We start from the raw sequence: 21,357 nt of genomic DNA on the forward strand, positions 1-21,357 counted from the left end.
TCAACCACTTTCCCCTGATCCAACACATTATTGTTTGGTTTAATAGGCTAAGTTCAGTAATGCGACTTAGACCTCTCGAAAAGAAAACATTTGAAGCCACGAACCTAACACTGCTCAAATTATACATAATATAATATAGCATGATATTGATGTACTTGGTACAATTAGATTTTTCAGCAGACCAGTGAGCTTAACAGAATCATTATCAACCAGCCAGCACATATGCACTACACACTAATGCAGACAGGGGCACACTGAGAACAGGTAAATTGTAAAGATTGGGGTTTGCACTTGTTGGGTGGAAATAAAAACCTGCAGCATCATCAACGTATGTAGGCCTGATGGACACCAGTTCTAGACTACTCTTTATAATTGGGTATAATTTCATGCGTAAAGGAAAAAGGAATACACATAGCATGCGAATTTGACCTGCCGCTGAGCACAAAAAGTGTAGGGACAAACAGAAGAACATTGAAGGGGGCGTGGTCCTAGACAACTTTATGGGTGTTGCTTTTATTAGCCAATCCCTGGTGGTATACAATGAGGTCTCACCTTAATCAAACTACTTCAAAGTTAAATAAATTGATAAAATAATTTCAATAATTGTGAGGATTTGGGTCGTTATTTCACTCTGACTAATTCGATTGCTCCTCAGCTTCGAGTCAATCGTTTTATTCCTCTCATGAACATGACAAGTAGAAGTAGTTTCCCATTTGTACGACACCGATTGGGCCACTTCTCCAACATAATAAGAGAAACTGACTGTGTATTTGGCCAATTGCGAAGCGTCTGACTGCCACTGCACCAATCGTAGTTCACTCCACACAGCCCATTGAAAGGTGTACATTTCTCGCTTGCATTTCTGCAACCGGTCGACAGTGTAGGCAGTCTGTTGAGAAGCTTACCATTTTTTGATAAACAAACCGCTTGCTTGGTTGCAGGTCGCCTGTGCAGCTCGAGACCAAAAAGAATGTAACACGTTCGAAGTCTTGCATGCGATTTTATACCAGCCAGGATAGCTAGTTAGCTTCAAGTTAACGTTAGTTTTCCTCCTGAAATGACAAAAAGAAACGAATCTTATTTTCACCATTCTACCAGCTAGCTAACGGTAACTAACTAGCTACGCGTCTGCGACCAATTTTTAGGTAACGTCCAATACATAACTGTAAAAGCTGGTAACATAAATAGTATAAAGCTAAATAGATCTGTTTAAACTTCAGCTGACTGGTTGTCATCAACACTGCGAAAATTATCGCGTACATTAGCTGGAATCATTTGATATTCCAGAGACAGCTAACATTGCCTCGCTATCCTAGCAGTCTTCGGTAATCGTTTTTTATTTCATTGACAAAAAGTCTGAGTACACGAGCAGAACAATTTATAGGTTACCAGCCGTTTCTGCCTGAGAATATCTTGTTTACTGAACTGCCTGAGTGATTGGCTACCTAGCCGGCTAGCCTGCTAACCACTCAGTCGAAGGAACCTGGCAAAAGGTTGCTGCTAGCTCTCTGTCACTAGCTAACGTTACTCATTTGACAGTTCACCTAGGCTACCTAGCTGAGAAGAGCCAGCTTATATCAGTTGAAACAGTTTAAGTCTAAGGTTAGTGAGCAAAGACTACTAAAACTACTTCAAGGAAGTTACTTTGGAACAAATATTCAAAATAGATTTAACTTGGATATTGAGCATTTCCTTTTTTCCAGGCACATAAGCTTGTCGTCGTCTTTTTTATCTTCCAAATCGCCAAATTTCCACGTAAAGAGCTAACATTGTAGTGCAGTGGTTAGGTCTTGGTAACACTGTTAGGAATAATAGTTGAATGGGAATTTGTTCAGTTAAAAAGGGCATTCCCGTAGCAATCACTTCAAACCAGCAGAAGCTCCTAGGGAAGCGAATCAGCTAGCTTGTTATTAGCTACTTAATTTGACCGTGCTGTTTTCCTTATAAGCTGAAGCAACACATTGAAAACCCTGCTTGGTAGGCTTGAGACTGTATCTCGAAGCTTACATATCTATCACTTGTCACTGTGTGGCAGAAATAATAGAAAACATTTTATTTGTAATCCCCTCTAAGCGGAAACAGAGTGGCGAAAAAGCACAGTTGTTTTCTCAATTCTGACCCGGATTGTCATTTTATCGGTGTTATTGTTGAAAATGGCGGCGATTGGAATGGTGCAGATGTTGATCGAAGCTGCAGAATATCTTGATCGCAGAGAGAGAGGTACAGTAACTTACATACATTTTGCATGTTGTGTGTTTGATTATTGCTCATGTTGATCTCAAAATTATGTACAGAACAGCTCAGATAAACTGTATGTCTGCCAGCCATGAAACGACTCGTGTCACTCAAAAGAAGATTAATGTTAGACTGTCCTGCACTTTTGTCTGTTTCAAACCCTTAAAACCATCAAGCTTTAGCAAGTAGTAATAACAATGTTTAGAATACACCCCCCTGAGCAGAGAGGCTACCAGCATTACATCCACCATCAACCGTGTTTTTCTGCAGGGGATTCTAACATGTTGTTTTGCTCAGCTTGCAAATCTTTTTCCAATTCATGAGTGATGCTCTTGCAATAAGTACAATAGAGAAAGATGGATGTGTAATGCTTTTCTTAGTTATTCATATTCAAATCCTGTTGCAACCTCTGTTTATTTTTTCCTGGACGAGACTAGCGCATCCCCCTCCCCTCAATCTGTTGTGGTTTGGCTGGCTAGCGGGTTTACTCCAGTTCATATGACATCATTGACTCGTGAACCATATATTCCCTTAAAACGTGTTATTTTATGTATCTAGCAAGAGTGAACCTTTGAGTATAATTGTATTCGAATTGCATGTAGAGTTCATGTGTTCAGTGCACAATGCAAAGCCATCAGAGTCTAATGCTGCTTTCCACCCTGCTGTTTTCCTTTGCAGAAGCAGAACATGGTTATGCCTCTATGTTACCCTTCACCAGCAACAAAGACAGGGACAATCTAAAGAGGAAAAATAAAAGCAAGAAAAACAACAGCAGCAGGTACTTTGACCTAATTATGCAATGACAAGCTGGGGATTTCTTTTGAAATTCTCCTCCTCCCCCCTCAGCACACTACAGTGACAGAATATCATACAACATTCCGAAGATGAGAGGTTCAGCTGGGCAAAACCTATGTGCCGGATATGCACCGCACTTTGTTTGTGCAATGCATGGTTTAAGGGCAGTATCCTTTCTCACATGTATGCTGTAATGGTGGATCTGTGCAGGCAGTGTGGCACCCTCCATGGGCTTGATTTCTGTGTTTACTGGTCTGCTTGAATGGGCAGTACCCCAAAAAGCTAGTACTTAGTGAATGTTATCAGGTTTCATGTGTGAATAAGCACAGCTGAAAATAACTGTATTCATATAATACTATACATTTTACTGAGTGAGTTACAGTGAGTCACTATCCCTGCTACAGAAAAAATAGTATTTGCAAGAAAAGTATCGCAAACCCAAAGTGTCAAGATGACTTCAGAGAGCTTATTGCCAGAGTGAAGGCCTCTTGAGAGTGTATGTGCCTCAAAGGACAGTGTTGTCGGCTGTTATCCAGATTAGGAAGATACCTAGCGGTGAAAGCAGCTACCATCATAATCTGTGTCAGGGTGTCTCTGTGCCCTGTAACTCTAGATAACTGGATATTAAACCTAAACCAGGGTGAAGGAGGGGTCGACCCTATTTATGTCTGGGCAGTATGCAAGGTACCCTCCTCTGTCTTTTGAACATATCCAGTTTGGGTCGCTCAGTGAAGTCGTTCTAGCTCTTTATGAGATTGTGCCCAGTTTTTTCTTTGGGAGTTCTCAGATATGTTTGGGACTTTGTTTCTGACCTTTAGTAAAGGGCCACTTAACTGGCTCAAGTTGAGGTTGCGTGTGCTTCGCTGTCTTTCCAGTAATACTCTGCACGTGTTGCAGACCCCAGCTCTGTCCAGGTTTGTAATTATCAGCATTCTGGCCAGCATCCCTTGGATAGAGTGACAAACCACCAGTTCTCCTTCTAATGGCAGCTCTTCTCAAGATGAATGTGGCGTTAGCCTAGTAAAGCTTAAGTGTAATGCCAAAATCTAACCCTGTAAGGATTACAGTATAGTCATTTCTTCATGTTGTATGTTGAAAAAATTGTAACCAGATATTGTATTTTATCAAAACGTTCATTAGCACTGTTTTTTGGCCCACAAACTTAACCAGTAGGTTGATGTCCGTTTTGCATGGTTTGCATGGTTGGCCTATGATGGAATTTCTTGTAATTGGGGGATCTGTTCCCCAGCATTTTGTTTGTAGACCTTTGTAATATGTAGGGCAGCCCCAATGGAAGGCAGGTTACTGGTAGCTGCTGTATTAGAGCCTGCAGTACTAGCTGGTTTTGTCTCCCTGTGGCTGGATGGGGGAAGGGAATCGGGATGTGTGTTAGTTGTAGTGCTTTCCCAGTCCCCTCCCCCTCTCTTCTGCACTCCTCCGGCAGACCCAGGCAGCTACCAACACTCCAGCTTCTTCATTATTGAGATGAGGTCCTCCTCCTCCTCTATTTCCCTCTCTTCTAGCCTGTACATTCAGGCATGCACTCAAAGAGGGTCTCATAAAATCCCATTTAACTGTAGGAATCCAATACACATCTGTACTGAGAGTGCTGATTGGGCTAAAGCTGTAGGTATAGCCTACATAAGAATGAATACTATGCAACATGACTGTTCTATGTGAAAGATCTCATTACCCTGTCCACGTAGTCCAGTAAAAATAAAACTGTCCAATTTCTTACTTGGCAGAAATGACTATGGCTGAGGTATTGGCAGCTAGCAATAACATAAAATATACATCACAGAAACTAGGAAGTGATGTGTGATATTGATCCACATGGCAGACACACTTTGTACAAAATGTACTTGTATGGCACAAATCAAATATTGAGCTGATTTTTTTTCAATGCTACAGACCAGCTGTTTTATTTAATCCTGGCTTTCCTGTTCAGTTATTGTATTCAGGTGTCGTACACTCAGTTCTTTGTTGTTGACACATTGAAAGATGTCAAGATCTTATATGAATAAAAATGTTGTTGCCGTCACACTAGATATGCAAAGACTACTTGTTTTAAAATCCCCCACTGCGTAGAGCTCCAGTTCAAAATGGTGTGTTGAAGAAGATGATCCTCCATGAAAAATGACTTGGGCATATCATGCACTGTCTGGACCAGTAAAATGGCAACCAGGTCTGAGGGACTGTACTCCCCTGATCAACCAAGACATCTCAGATTTTGTCAGTGTATTTACACATATTATAGCTTTCCCAACCCCATGCTAATATTACAGAGCAGCATAGAAAGGTGAGAATTGAAGATGACTACGTTGACTTGCAGACTTCTGGTGGTGATGGCTGATACGCATCATCAGCTCTCGCCTTCAGGCGTTCCCCAGGGCTGCATCCTGAGACTCCTTCCTCCTTTAATCTCTGTACACACATGACTGTGTGGCAAGCTAATACGACCATTTCTACTCTCAGGGTTGCTTACCATGCCGCTGTGGAAGGCATTGTCCCCAATGGTAATAGGAATTTCAGGATGTTGTTTATTTAGAGGGTATTCCTGTGAAGAGAGTGGGCTGTTTCCAATACCTACGAATCTAACTGACAGGATTAAACAGACACTGCTCTGCACACAAGCACAAGATTGCTCATCGCTCTCGGTGGAGCTTCTCCCACCAGGTCAAATGGATCCTGTAAGGATGTAGCCAAGGACCCCAAAAAGGATTTCTTAAATGACCCCTGATCAACGCACACAAGCCATTTAATTCCATTTAACTCTGCAGTACCTTGATCTACCACTAGAATTCACAGGCACAGCCTGACAAATTACAGCGGGGAAAATAAGTATTGAACACGTCAACATTTTTTTCAGTAAGTATACTTCCAGTGAGGCTATTCGCATGACATTTTCACCAGACATTAGTATTAACTTAGGTAATCCACACATATATAAAAATCCAAACATCAATGTCTAAAAGTAGAGTTATGAGTAAAAAAGTGGAATGACAAGGGAAAAAGTATTGAACACGCTAAGAAAAAGCAGTACACAAATGCAAGGAATGGCAAGGAACAAACTGGAATTTATCAGTAATTAGAGAAATTATCCCTCCTATCTGCAAATTGATATAAGCTGGGTTAGTACATACTGGTGGGCTATAAAAAGGTTTTTTGTTACCAAGGTGTCACACAAGAAACATTTCATGATGGGTAAAAGCAAAGAGCCCTCCCAAGACCTTTGCAACCTTATTGTTGCAAAACATATCAATGGAACTGGTTACAGATGCACTTCAAAACTTCTGAATCATCCAGCAAGCAGTATTGGAGCCATTATCTGCAAGTGGAAGGAACATCACTGCATCATCAACTGGCCATGCACAGGATCTCCTTGCAAGATTTCTGACCAGGAATAGTCAGAAGAGTAGCCCAAGATCCAAGAACCACTCAGAGAAAGCTCCAGAAAGACTTGGAGGCAGCAGGTACAATTGTTACAGAGAAAATCATAGGTAATACATTCCACCGCCATGGCCTCTATGCACGCTCATCCCGCATGACTCTATTGCTGAAGAAAAACATGTCAAACCTCACCTGTTGCTACACAACATTTGGACAATCCTATGAAATACTGAGAAAATGTATTCTGGTCTGGTGAGAGCAAAATTTAACTTTTCGGATGTCTACATCCGATGTCTACATACACACCATATTTGGAGGAGAAATGGCACTGTGCATCACCCTAAAAATACCATACCAACAATGAGGTTTGGAGGTTGTGGCATCATGGTGTGGGCTGTTTTTTATCTCATGGTACTAGCAGACTTCATTCAGTTGAAGGAATGATGAATGGAGTCATTTTGTTCCGGGAGAATCTTTACATCCACCAGGATGATGAGGATGAGACATGGCTAGACCTTCCAGCAGGACAATGATCCAAACCATTCAGCAAAGGAAACTCTCAATTGGTTTCAGAGAAAGGAAATCTAGGCCCTGACTTCAATTCAATTGAACAGTTTTGGACGTTAACTAAAGATCAGGATTCACAAGAGGGACCCCTGGAATCTTCAATATTTAAGGACTATCTGTTTAAAAGAATGGGCCAAAATTAGCCAGAATACTGTGACTGATTAGTTTTCGTCATACAGGAAATGCCTTGAAGCTGTCATTATGAATAAAGGCTTTTCCACAAAGTATTTAAGAAATTTCAGCAGGCGTGTTCAATACCTTTTTCCTGTGTCATTCCACTTTATTACACATAACTCTACCTATGGACTTTAATGTTTGGATTTTTTTATATGGGTGGATTGCTATTATTAATAGTAATGTCTGGTGAAAAATTCATGCAAATAGCCTCATTGGAAGTATACTTACTGAAAAAAATGTTGACGTGTTCAAAACTTATTTTCCCCGCTGTATATGTTGTAGTGATAAGTTAGAACATAATATGCACATCCTCATACTCTATAGATTTGTATAGTTGTTGCAAAATACCTATCCCCTATCTGTGCATTATGTACACACACAGCCTTGTAAACACTTGCAGTCTGTCTAGCCTGTCCGGTAGGCAAGCATTTCACTGCAGGTTGCATGTACATACACTTTGAGAGTAGTAAATCAAAACACTGAACTTGAACTGACTTCAGAGGTAACAGACTCTCCTTTACACCTCTCTCAAAGTAAAGTCCAGGGTTAGCTGATCTTCCTCCAACCCTTCATTGGGCAATCCAAATCAGGCTAGTTATTCCTTGTATACCACAGCACGTCTAAACTAGCTTGTGTTAAGCCAGAGTTAATCTCGAGTAAATTACTTAGAGCATGATACGGTGCATAAAATATAACATAAAAAAATATAGAGCATAAAATATAACATAAAAATGATAAGGTACAAGATCGTGGAAAAAAAAGGTTTTCTTTATTTTTGTATAATGCTTATCATTGTGACCTACTGTTGATATTTTGAACTCGGCTCTAAAGTATTACGGCTCCTACACAAAGTTGCGTTCCGTCAACGCATGCGAGTGGGTGTTCCCGACAGTAGCTATGCAAATGACTTGAAGTATAACCGTAATTTGATTGGTTGGTGCCAGCCGTCGATTGGCTTGATTGGCCGGTGCCGTATGTCGGTGCAGCAACAGCTGAACTTCTCAACGCGAGCGACGGGAGAAACGCGACGCAACGGACCCACAATTCAGTTCGGCAACGGATGACGTGAGCCCATGTAAGGTGAATGGGATGCGTCTCCAGCAACGCAACTCACGCAGCTGTGTGTAGGAGCCGTTAGGGTGGGGAGCAGTGGTCCTGCAGTGAACATGGTAGAGTCATCTGGCCTGTTGTCACTGCTGTCCCCATCCCCTCCCCTTCTACAGTACAGTATGTCACACGCTTACCCAACCAGAGCAGGAGACCACGGACTGGATGGGGCCCCTCTGCCTCTCTTTGCATTCCTCAGCCACATGGCAAACCTGTTGCTCACCCCCCCCACCATGCATATTTACCTACATGTTGCCACTGCTGAACCAGTAAGCCAGGCCCACTGGCCTCTGTGCTGGGTGCCTATGGGGGCATGTGGCCCCCCCTGTCCGTGGGGCCAGGGTGATTTATCTGAGAGCGGACTGAGCGATGACACGAGTCCAGCACTAGAGCGCAGAGATCGAGTATTTTTGGAGTGGGGGGGTCACTGGACAGGCTGGAGCGAGAGAGAGGGTGTCTGGATCTGGAGGTGTGGGGGTCTCTTGGACAATTTTGCTACGCTGTTCTTTTCCTTGCTGCAGTGATGTGATGTCTACCGATGTAAAGTAGAGAGAGTATGTAAAGTTGAGAGAGTGAAGAGACTCACTCTTTATTGTGGAGGATTCAAACCATATATGTCCGTCCCCCCCCCCCACACACACACACACACACCTCAGTCTGAGGGCCGTGTTCATTCTGGGGTGGTGGCCAGGCAGGCATAGTCGTAGTCCTAGTACGTGCCTCACAGCTATCTTGTAGCCAAGCCATCTCGGTCCTGTGTTTTTAGTTACTGTTGCTAAGTTTACCCCCTGGGTCTCTGTGTGCATATATTTGTGTGTGAAACAGAGGGGGAAGGTATAGAAAGTCCATGTGTGCATAAAAGGGAGCTGTAAAGAGAGAAAGTGAGTGAATGTATATGATATGGAGATAACGCACAGTATACATACAGTACATGTGGGATCAATGGGGATCAATAATATCTATCTATCTATCTATCTATCATGTTCATATGCATATGAGGGATGACAACAATGCGTAGATGTTGTAAGGGATGTTTAGAATTCAGATGTTTCCATTTTCAAATACAGACTAGTACCTACTACGGCTGTAGCCATCTACTTGAATGTCATCCTGTTTTATTTTTAGAGTCCCCAGTCAGACTGCTTATTAGCACGTAAACCATGACACTGCTATTGAATAATATTTTATTTACAGTTGTGAGGATAGGTTTACAAACCCATGCTAAAGTTGACTAAAAAGAAGAATAAAAAATCATCTTTTGGAAATTGATCTTAATGCCTTAATTTAAAAAAATAGGAAAAATCTATCCTTTAAGGCAAGGACACCAATTTTCTTTGTGAAATGAATAATGTATCTTAAATAAATAAATGTTTTTCCTTAAAATACAGGGGGCATTATACACACCCATGCATGGTTTTATTTCAGTTAGCCCTATAGCTGGTTTGATTGGGATTGAGGATCTTATGGAAGGTACCCCATGCCAATCGTGAGATATGGTGAAGGGTGTGATGATGTGGGGCTATTTCAATTCCAAAGGCCAAGGGAACTTTATCAGGATGCATAATATCCTGGATCCATGAGATAACTGGCCTTTAAAAATAAAAATCTGCCTGCTTCTATGGGAATTTAACATAAGGGTGTGTATACTTATGCCCCTGTATTTTTAGGAAGAACATTTATTTATTCAATTTCCAAAAGATAATTTTTTTTATTCCTCTTTTTAGTTAACTTTAGCATGGGGTGTAAACTTTGTAACGTGACAATAAGCTTCAATCGAACTGCAAATAAACATTTTGTGTGTGTAATGGGGTGGCATGTATGAAAAGGAGATTGCGAAGAGTGTGTGTGTGTGTGTGTGTGTGAGGGAGATAGAGAGAGAGAGAGAAAGAGAGTGAGATGTGAGTGTGTGTTTGCAGGCATGGCTGAGTGCCCTCTTCATTTCTTCTTTAAAATACCCCTGACCGACCGTCTCTGTGCACCTCGCTCATTTAACGCTCTCTCGCTCCGCACTGAGCCTCCTCCGTCTCCACTCCCACACACTCACATCCCAGCTCCAACTGCCCTCAGTACACACACACACACACACACTCTTACTCTCTATATCTCTCTAAACTGCAGGTCTCTTCTGTCTGAACTCCCACACATGGACACACACACACACACGCTCACACACACACGTTTGTTAGAGCAGTCTGTAATACACATACATGTACACACAGATACATGTTGTACTTTGTTACCTCTTAGCTCATCCTGCAGTCCACTGAAGAACCGGAGGGGGCGGGGGGGAGTGTATCTGAATTAATCTCTAGCATGGCGCTAGGCTCTGATTCATTCACCTTAGTGAGATTCTAACCTCTGCTCTCTCTCCTTCCCTCTCCCTCTCTCTCCCCACAGATCGACACATAATGAGATGGAGAAGAACAGGTAGGACACAGCCACGTGTGTGTGTGTGTGTGTGTGTGTGTGTGTGTCTGCTTGTCTCGTTAGACTACATATCTTTTCCTGTGTCCACTCTAGTGAGGCTATGACATCATTAAAAACTGTGGTATGGATTGTATGTCTTGGTGTGTAAAGGGTTGATTCGGGCTGAATGAAAAGTTAATGAATATTTTGTAATGTAAAACAACAGTTTTGCTGCCTCATCTCTCTGCTACTTCTACTTGAGCCAAAATAATATGATCAAAAAAGCATTCATCAAATTGTGATAAGTAAGTTATTATGAGGAATGAGTGTACAAATAACAGGTAAATGCCACACTTTGTAAATAATGATATTAATGATGATGGTGACGAGGAAGGATTGTATTAACTGAGTATCTTGGCGTGAACAGAGACCGTAACAGTGTGGGTTTTTTGCAGCGAGGTGTTCCATTTCTGGCAGTGGCAGCGCTAATGATCACGGCTGTCCCCCCCTCTGTCTCTTTTTTCTCCTCTGTTCCTCTCTCCTCTTTTCCTCTCTCCTCTGTTCCTCTTCACTCCTCTCCTCTCCCACCTCTGCCCTGTTCCTCTCTTTACTCCTCTCCACTCCCACCTCTCCTCTGTTCCTCTCCACTCCTCTCCTCTCTTCTCCTCTCCCACCTCTCTGTTCCTCTCCACTCCTCTCCTCTCTTCTTCTCCTCTCCACTCCTCTCCTCTCTTCTCCTCTCCCACCTCTCTTGTTCTTCTCCTCTCTTCTTCTCCTCTGTTCTTCTCCACTCCTCTCCTCTCTTCCCCTCTCCCACCTCTCTTTTGTTCCTCTCCTCTCATCTGTCCCTCTCCTCTTCTCTCCTCTGTCCCTCTCCTCTCCTCCCTCTCTTGGCCCATGTGTAGCCCTGCTCAGCTGGGCTCAGCCAGCAGACAGCCTGAATAATACATGCTAGCAGCAGCTCGGCAGAGTGTGTCTGCAGCCCTTGCACACAGTTTCATCCGTGCCACACACACACACACACACACACACACACACACACACACACACACACAAACAGACCCACTTACACACAGACACGCATGGCTACACACTGTCACACATGTGCAAATGTACAGGACACCCAGGTCGATACATGTACACAGTTGCATGTATTTGTGCAGATAGTTTTCGCACAGGCACAGCATGCAAACACACACACACACTCACACACTTCCATGCGCACAGTTATACTAACAATGCATGGCAGCTAGCTTTACACACCGCCCTCCTGTCATCTTCCTTTGCCAGCCATCAAAAGGCTCAGTGATGCCTGCTGCCCCTATCCATCTGCTGCAGCTGCCCGCCTGTCTGCCTGCCTGCCTGCCTTAACGCCCATCGTGGCTTAGACCCCTCTGCCCAGCCCTGCCCTGTTGCACATTTTATTCAGGTTTTTTGTCTCTTCGTCTTCCCACCACACCATAATGGAGTGTGTGGGAGACCAAAACAAACACAATGGCCTGAACTCAAACCCACACAAATAAAATGGTGGATTGCACACACTCTTGCACGCACGGTACATCAGCTGTTTGACACGGAGCATTTCAGAAGACTGTGATGATAAATTGCTATACACCCAATTTTGAGCATAGTTTAAATATGAAATGCACCAATATGGAATTGTTATGCAGATAACTACAAGTGACACTCTGTTATGGCTTTCTTTGGCACTGTTAAAAAGTTGCCATCCATATTATGTGTGGTGAAGGTTACATATGGAGCCATGCATTTATTTATTTAATTTAACAAATAAATAGTTCTTTAGGATTCACCATGTAAATAACATAAAGTACTTAAAGGGGAAACATAAAGTACTTAAAGGGTTTCCGACGAAAAAAACAAAAACAATCGGTTTTACCAAGCTCAAGTGGCTGCAGCCAGGCAGCTACAGTGCTACACTCCGGGGGCGTGAACATGGTGGCTCAGGAATATGCTCGAGCTAGGTTAAAATTGACAGTACTCGGTGACCTGGAGAAACGGAGATCTATGTGAAAAATCACCAGATTTCCCCTTTAACATAATCATGAATGCATGTGTATGCATTTTTACTTACTGTCTTATAGGAGATTACACTGCATAAGAAATAATGGAACACCATATATTTTACTTGCTGGCACATCCTCACAAATTGTCTTTCTAAACGAGCATAGAAGTTGTTTTATCAGCTGCCAAATGACATGTAAATGCGGGAATTTAGCTTTCTGTGATGGGCAATTTTATAGAGCTGAAATTATGATTTAAACTCCACCGAAAGCTGTTGTTAAAATGAACCTAGTTGTACTCTGGAAATTGTTCACTAGTACAGTTCCATTTGAAACTTTTAATTGGTTGATATATTAATACAGATTGAGTTGAGCAATCAGATACTCCCTACCCTTTCACTGTTAATGTGGATGGTCACTGCTGTGTCACAATCATTCAGCTTCAACTGCTTACACTCCTGGGAGGCTATTTCAGCCTTTTACAGTACAGCCTGTGTATTAAGATTCTACAAAACATCACTACATGTGCTACTTTTCTGCCTTAATATTGTGCCAGTCCTCTTTCTACTTGGCTCTAGCTTGATTCCCCACTTTTATAAATATGTAATAGTATTGTTCAGTGAATAATGCATCGACCACTGATATTCATGCACCTCTAGTAATTGCATATCAGACCTTCATGCTCTACTTCACTCGTCCCCCATGAGGGGTCCCCCTGAAGAGCATGGAGGCTCAGGTTCATTAACACGGCAGACGTTAAGGTTAAGACATTCGTTTCCATGGCCCAACCGTGCACAGTGTTAAGGGAAAGAGTTTTACACCTGAGAGCCTTGTGGACAAGTGCTTAGTTCTGCCCCTGGAGATCTACGCTCTAGCACAGCGGTTCCCAAACTTTTTTCCCCGCGGACCACCTTCTACATCCTGACTCGGCTCGCGTACCCCCACCATCCAACACATAAAAAAGTAACACATTCTATTGACGCATTCCAGGCATCGTGTTTAATTAGCCGCCCTACATGATAACAAAATCAAAATGTGCAACTGGTCTATGAGCTCTCACGCTAAAAAGTGTGGAGAACCACATTAGAATGGTTAGATAGCATCTCACTGCAGACCACGCACTGTGGCTTTGGGCAGTCTGTCTCCCAATCCATGTGAAGCCGAGGGCTATATGCCTCATCATACTTTCGTTTTCTTCGCACAGTCTTTTCTGTCTCGTTCTTTCTTTTATCCCCTGTGCTCCATCTCCACCTCCATTAGTCTGCCCCCCATACCATCCCATCGTTACCTGTGTCCTGCTCTGTTTCTCTCGCTTCTCCTCTTCGACCGCTTTAATTAGGCCTTTTGGACAGTGTCCCTGTTTTTAGCCAGTTTTCCATGTTTACGCAGCCTTCTACCTAGCCTATACTTCAACGAAACTGTGAAAACATAGCCTATTATAGTTTACAAATGATTTCCTATAATTTCACGTTTCCATATCATTATAACCCGATTCGAAATTATGTATTATTTATGAATTAATTTGATTATTAATTAATTAATCATTTTTAACTCCTTTCCACCATTGCCCTTTTCATCTCGCGTACCCCCTAGTGGCAGCTTGCGTACCACCGGGGGTACGCGTATCACAGTTTGGGAATCCCTGCTCTAGCATGTTTCAGTCTCAACTCAAATGCCACATACCTAGCTGCTTATTCAAATACTAGTGCAGAATGTGGCCAACATGGATGTGGGGCTTCATGCATTGACTAAAAGGACTGCACATTTGCAGCAGCTAGACTGAGATTTAAACATTCTAAGGACTTTAGACAGAATTTGAGACATTCTCTGCTTGCTTTAGATGCAGCACAATGAGCCCCAGGCCCTGTCTAACGACTCAATGCATTATGTATATTTGGTCTGAAAAAAAAAGAAAAGCCCAGTCTGCTTGGATGCCCTTAGTCACCAGAGACCAGACTAGGTTGGTGTTGGTTGTAACCAGAACCCCCCAGGGCCGCAGACCTTGCTTACTCTCAATTCTAGGGGTCAAGGCAATTACCCAGAAGTCAAGGTGACAGAGCGCAGGTGATGAAGGGAAGCCTACACCTCAAGAATGTATAGCCATAGTCCAGATCACGTTCTGTTATGGTGGCCTAACTTTTGCAAAGTTAGCTTGAGGGTATGGACACCAATGTTTGAAAGGTAGTTAAATCTCAGTGGTCAGTGATGGGCATCCCAAATCGATTATACCCCCAGTATGGCTGGATATGTTAAGAGTTGTCTACTGTATGGTAACATTTTGTCTTAGCTAAGAGCATTTATCTTAGCTCAGAGCAGAGAATCAACTGCTATGTTAAATGGCGCATCCCTCCCATTTTCTCTGTCTCTGTCTGTCTCTCCCCCTTCTCAGATCTGTGTATGCCAGACATACTGTAGTCGCGTGTGTCTGTGGGCGGATGGGACAGCCTGCAGTTTTTCTGTGTTTAACAAACACTAGGCTCCTAAGCCCTGTTATATCAGCCGTTCAGTGAAGTTGTCAGCAGTAAAGTTATGTAAAGCCTGTCTGGTGCCCTTTGGACAGACCAGTGGAAAGCAAGACAGGAGAGGATGGGGTGGAAACCTTCACCCCTTGCTCTTCGCTGCATTGCTCTTGGAGTGTGTTTGCGTGCCTTTGAATGAGGGTCAGGATTGAGTGAGTGACAGTAGTGTGTGTGTGTGTGTGTGCGTGCTTGTGAACAAGAGGCTGTGACCAAATTTGTGTGTGTGAGAGAGGGGGGGGGGGTGGAGAGAGAAAGAGAGATGGATGGAGAGGGAGAGTGAGTAAACAAGGGACAGAGAATGGCGTTTGTGTGTGTTTATATGTACTGTATTCTTCAGGTCTGTTGATCTTTACTGCCAGCCAACTTTCAAATCCATCAGTCTGGCTTTCTCACGCAGTTTCATATGCACACACACACACATACTCACACACTCACCTTCAATTATTTCTACTGTTGAGGGCCACCTTTCCTCTCTTGTGCTCCTGTCCTGTCATTTTGACTGGCCTTGAGCTGGACATGTCACCTGACCATAGTGTAGAGTCAGCAGAAGGTTGAACTCAAGAACAGCCAAGTGCCAATTCACACCCAAGTAAAACTGCATTTTCACACATGACTGGTATCAATTCACCATTCACGTGACTGGTATCAATTCACCGTTCACGTGAATTGATACCAATCATACCGATACTGAACACTCCCTCGGAAGACACATACAGTTTTTGCTTACAAAGACACATGAAAGTTGCTTTCAATCTCAACCGAAACACACTGCTCTGAGCCACTCTTCAGTGTTGTGATTCATATATATAGAGAGCGAAACTACTGTTTGTTCTGCATGGAGTGCACACACATACGCACGCACAGGCGCATACGCGCACGCACACACGCTCGCTCGCAGGCACTAAAAGCGAGAGGCTATGACCCCCCCGCCTCCGTGCGTATACAGTGGCACCAGTGCTGTACTTTGGGGCGGTTGCATAACAGGCGTCATGTGATTACTGCCACCCACCACACCCCTAGCAGCTGCCAAAACCGTCAGCATAGACAGCACTGACGGAGAGAGACACTGAGCACAGGAGAGAGAGAGAGAGAGAGAGAGAGAGAGAGAGAGAGAGAGAGATAAAAGGTAGAGGCATAGAGTGGTGCCACAAATAGAAACAAAAATGATTGGAAGCGTCTGACGTGAACCTCTCATTTAACTGAATAAATTGGTCACAGGAAAATGATGAGGGTATACTGTTGTCTGTGAGTGTGTGGTGGTTGGCCTGTCTGCTTGTCTGTCTGTCTTTATGTATGTCTGGGGTATTCATTTCAACTCTGCTAATCTGTTTCTGTCTCAGGCGGGCACACTTACGGCTGTGTTTGGAACGCTTAAAATCACTCGTACCCCTGGGACCAGACTCCAACAGGCATACCACTCTCAGCCTGCTGATGAAGGCCAAGGAACACATAAAGGTGTGTTAAATTGCGTGTGCTTACAAGCACGAGCCTGTCAGCGGCCTGTTTGTAGATCAAGGCCGCAATAAAAAAAGCTGTACGTGTCAGTGGGTGGGACAAGTCTGTTTACCTGATGTATGCTTGTGTTGCAGAGATTGCTTTTAGACATTATTCAAAGCCTTAGCCCAATCCCTCTGATGGTCATTTTCTGAATCAGACATATACCACATATACCTGTGTGTGCGTGCGTGTGTGTGTGTGTATGTGTGTGTGTATGCATGTGTGTGCGTGCGTGTGTGTGTGCGCGTGTGCGTGTGTGTGTGTGTGTGTGTGTGTGTGTGTGTGTGTGTGTGTGTAGCGGTTGAAGGAGGACGAGCGGAAGGCGCAGCACGCCATCGAGCACCTGCAGAGGGAGCAGCGGCACCTGAGACGCAGGCTGGAGCAGCTGGGGGTGGAGCGCACGCGCATGGACAGCACGGGCTCCACTGTGTCCTCAGACAAATCAGACTCCGAACAGGGTACACACACACACACACACACGCGCACACACAAATGTACAGACACCAGGGGCTCCACGGTCTTCAGACAGGGAAGGATCACACAGACCAAGCGTAAACATGCATAATGCACACACACACACACACACACACACACACACACACACACACACACACACACACACACACACACACACACATACACATACACATAGACCTTAATGTATAGACAGCAATGAGCCCCGCTGTCAGTTTGTTTAAAACAGACTCTTACCAAGGTACACACACAGGCAATGTGGGCCCCACCATTTCCTTAGGAAAAAGAGACCAGGGTAAACACACACACATACATACATCTGTACACACAAATGTGCATTCATTCATTTGCATGAACATGGACAGCACCGTCCTGTCAGCTCTGTCATATCAGACAAGGCACACGGAGATATAGTTCAGCTAGGCAGCGTGATTATTGTCGTCAGCTCAGACAAATGAGCCTCTGATAAGGCTAAAGACATACGCACAGACACCCCCCCCCGAGTTTAACCTTTAACTTGACACAGGCTAATCTCAGTGCAGTGCAGTACAATAGTGCCGTGTGCTACTGTCCTCTTGAACGTTATCAGACATCTAGTGTTCTGGGTCAAACTCTTGGAGTGAAAAAACTGTGAGTTGCTCTTAAGGCTGCACTGGTTATGCGTCACTTATAATATTTTTTTTATGTGTTGACTTACTGTGACGTTCTGTCATGTTGCATTTCTGCTTTTATTTTCCATAACTACACTTAAATCTACTTCTGAGACATACGCAGTGTTTCTGAGTCTTTTAATTCCTGTTCAAATAGTGTCACAAAGGCCACAATGAGAACGGCCACATAGTTGTGTTACCCGTTTTATGTCAGCCGAGTTTCAGTCATGCACTGAATTCCTTCCCTAAGTATGACCGGCTGCCTGTGATTTATTTCTGTTTCTGTCCAAGTTTTTTATTGTAAGGATAGCATATGTGAAATCCCAAGTGCTCTGTTGATTACATTTATGTTGTGAAAAACCCTGGTCTGGTCTGGCCCTTTAGCCTACTTTTCTGTATGCATTTCATCAGAACAGCTCAAAATTCTAGGAATACGTAAGCTGCCAGCATAGTTTAGTGTATATAGAGTAAACTTAGCACAGGTTACAAAGGCATTAACAACATTTGGCCTTTAAGATATCAGCCATTGACACAAAGCCTATGCAATCGAACTAAAATTACGTCCTAAAATCACACATAATAGGTGGTGTTTGTTAAATAATGGCAGTATATTTGAGTTTCCTTGATAGAAAGGTAATGCTTGTTGATGTACATGTATGTTAACTCCTTTGTGTGTGCGTTACAGAGGAGCTCGATGTGGACGTGGACGTGGACGTGGACGTGGACGTGGATGTGGAGGGCACTGACTGCCTGCTGGGCGACCTGGAGTGGAGCAGCTCCAGCGTGAGCGACTGGGACGAGCGGGCGAGCTGGCGCAGCAGTGGCAGCGACGAGGGCTACTCCAGCGCCAGCCTGCGTCGCCTGGCAACCCCTCAGGAGAACAGCCCCAAGAGCCCTGTGCTGGGCAGCCTTTAGGGGCGCGTCAGAGCATCTCTGATGCCCCCCACTTACGTCCCCCCCCCCCCCCGATCTCCTCGGCCCATTTGCGCGCACACACACACACACACCCACCTACCCCCCGAAGGCCCGCTCCCTACTCCTGTACGCCGCCTCATGCACTTCACTCGCTCAGCTTCACTCAGCCCTTACAGCTGCTGCCAATGCCAACAACCTGTCAATCAGTCCAAGGTCCCCCCGCCCTGCCCACATGCCTACATGCCTAGCACAACTCGCTGCCACCCGTCACCATCAGAGCCAGAGCACACCATCAGTCTCGTGTGTTTGTGTGGGACCTTATCACCTCTGTCCCAGACAGACGCCTTGAGTGCTAGGAGTTAGCTCCTCCTGGTCAGAGCAGTGTTGTTTTTGAAGATTCAGCTACTCCTGTGTTGTTTCCCAGCCAGTCAGCTTGTAAGAATCTCTCCGCTCCCTTCCCATAGCCAACCGCCTGCCACCTGTCCTTAACATGCAGGGCTTCAGTTGCTGTTCATTCCTGTTCGCTTTCTCATTTGCCCATTTTTTTCCCCAATACACACACACACACACACACACACACACACACACACACACACACACACACACACACACACACACACACACACACACACACACACACACACACACACACACACACACACACACACACACTCACACTCACTCACTCAGTCACCTCATCTCCTCTTAACTGCTTCAGTCAAAAACAAACAAACAAACAAACCAAAAAAAATGCAAACAAACAAACAAAAAAAACCATACCTCAGCCAGAGAATGTGATCGTTTCTTTCACTCACTGCCTGTCTGCCTGTCAGTGTGTGGGGGCCACTTCTGAGCCTCTCGGCTTCAGCCAGCGCTAACTTCCTGACCGCCTTCCCATCCTCGCGCCCCCCCCCCCTGTGCTGACCCCTGCAAACCCCACAACGTCCCATCCCTCAGCTGCAGGTGCGGCACACACAGGGCTGGGTCACCTGACCCGCAGCTGACCTATCAGAGGATGGGATTTTGCACTTAAACAAAATAGAGTACGGGAAGGCCTTGTCTGGGTCAAGAGCTGTGCATTTGTTGTTGTTGTTGTTGTTTTTGTTTTTTAAATTTACTCTTCGTCTCCTATTTTGTTTTATGTTCTCGTCTCTGCAAAGGGACTGCAGCTATTGTAGTAATGCACTGGGACATAGTGTTTTTAGCTAGTCTTAAAAATGATCTACCTGCACTGTCCCTCGCCCCCTTACCCCCCCACCTCTCTCCCATGAGAGTTTATAGACTCTAAGCACCAAGTGTGATGTCATCGCCTCCTTCAACCACTAGATTGGTGTTTCCATGGCAGCAGCGCTGCAGCAATACACACCCACCAACCAGGTGTTTTTCTTGAGGTGGATCCCCAGTTCAGCTGAAGTGTACTTTGAACTGCTGAGAGATGGCAGGCCTGTTTTAGCCTCTTTATGATTTATCAGTGATTCTTTTGATGATTTCAAACAAATTATCATAATTTATTATATTTAATGTTGCCTAACCCAGTGCTTTTACACACACTCCCACTGTTGAGAAGGCATATTGTTTTTTGAGAACTGTGTGCAGCATGAGATTGTAAAAGAGCATTTTTTGGAGGGGGTGCGAGAGGATTTGGAATAGGGCTTAACATTTTTTTATCAGGGTGCTCCATCTCTTTCTCTCCTTCTAAAGACAGTGACGTTTGTGTGTGTGTGTGTGTGTGTGTGTGTGTGTTTTTTTTCCATGTCATCTATCCAATGGATAGAGGAAGAGAAGGGAAAGACTAAAGCAATCTTAAAAGCACATTCCACATCTGACTGAAGAGGGAGCAGTCAAAATAACGAAAGTATCATGGTGGGTGAGGACGTGTGTGTGTGTGTGTGTGTGTGTGTGTGTGTGTGTGTATGGTCGGGTGGATGGTTGTATGTGGTGTGATAGCTTACAGTAAATGCATGGGGATGCAGGAATCGACAGAATTCACCCAGAGGTCACCCAACAACACAAAGGGGACCGCTGACTTAACTTTGTCCTTAACTTTGTCGGAAGCTGAGGCTCAATGTCACTCTGTGTCTGTGTGTGTGTGTGTGTGTGTCCTCAAAGCTGTACAGTACTGCACTGCAGTACCACTCTTACTGTCCTGCCAGACTGCAGATAGTCATTTATGTAATAGTTTAACAAAGAAGAGAGGACTATATCAAATGTTTTTTATTGATCAAAAATACTTTAAATAACAAATGTATCAAAAAATTATATATATATATATATATGAATATTTATATATTAATATTTAAGTAGGAATTGCCTCAGTAGTTTTGTTTGTTGTTCCAGTTGTGAGGTTTTTATGTGAGTAGTTTTGTTTGTTGTTCCAGTTGTGAGGTTTTTATGTGAAACTTATTTTGCACACAGCATTGTGAATCTGTTTGGCATTAGAGCTGTTTTAAACTTGGAATATTTGTGTACATCTAGAGCTAGAACACAGTGTTCTTTAGAATAAAAAACATTTGATCAGTTTTGTTGATATTGAACGTTTCTTACATTTTTTTGTTCTTGTACACAAAGGGTATATTACAAAAGTCCTCTCTAACAAAAAAAATG

The 21,357-nt window shown here is 43.8% G+C and overlaps 1 protein-coding gene across 1 annotated transcript; it reads left to right on the forward strand.

Moving 5' to 3' along the window:
- Positions 1 to 879: 879 nt before the first annotated feature.
- mxd1 (MAX dimerization protein 1) lies at positions 880 to 20,898 on the forward strand. Its single transcript, XM_076270102.1, has 7 exons — positions 880 to 1,977; positions 2,074 to 2,220; positions 2,914 to 3,013; positions 10,669 to 10,698; positions 16,558 to 16,672; positions 17,013 to 17,172; positions 18,524 to 20,898. Exons 2-7 carry the CDS (start codon positions 2,154 to 2,156, stop codon positions 18,751 to 18,753), a joined length of 702 nt encoding a protein of 233 aa, XP_076126217.1. The 5' UTR covers positions 880 to 1,977; positions 2,074 to 2,153; the 3' UTR covers positions 18,754 to 20,898.
- The last annotated feature ends 459 nt before the right edge of the window (positions 20,899 to 21,357 follow it).

The sequence above is a fragment of the Alosa pseudoharengus genome, unplaced genomic scaffold, assembly GCF_046254945.1.
Source record: "Alosa pseudoharengus isolate Yale_2024_CS ecotype anadromous, Long Island Sound unplaced genomic scaffold, YU_APseudo_1.1 YU_APseudo_1.1_scf_6, whole genome shotgun sequence".
NCBI classification, from domain to species: domain Eukaryota; kingdom Metazoa; phylum Chordata; class Actinopteri; order Clupeiformes; family Clupeidae; genus Alosa; species Alosa pseudoharengus.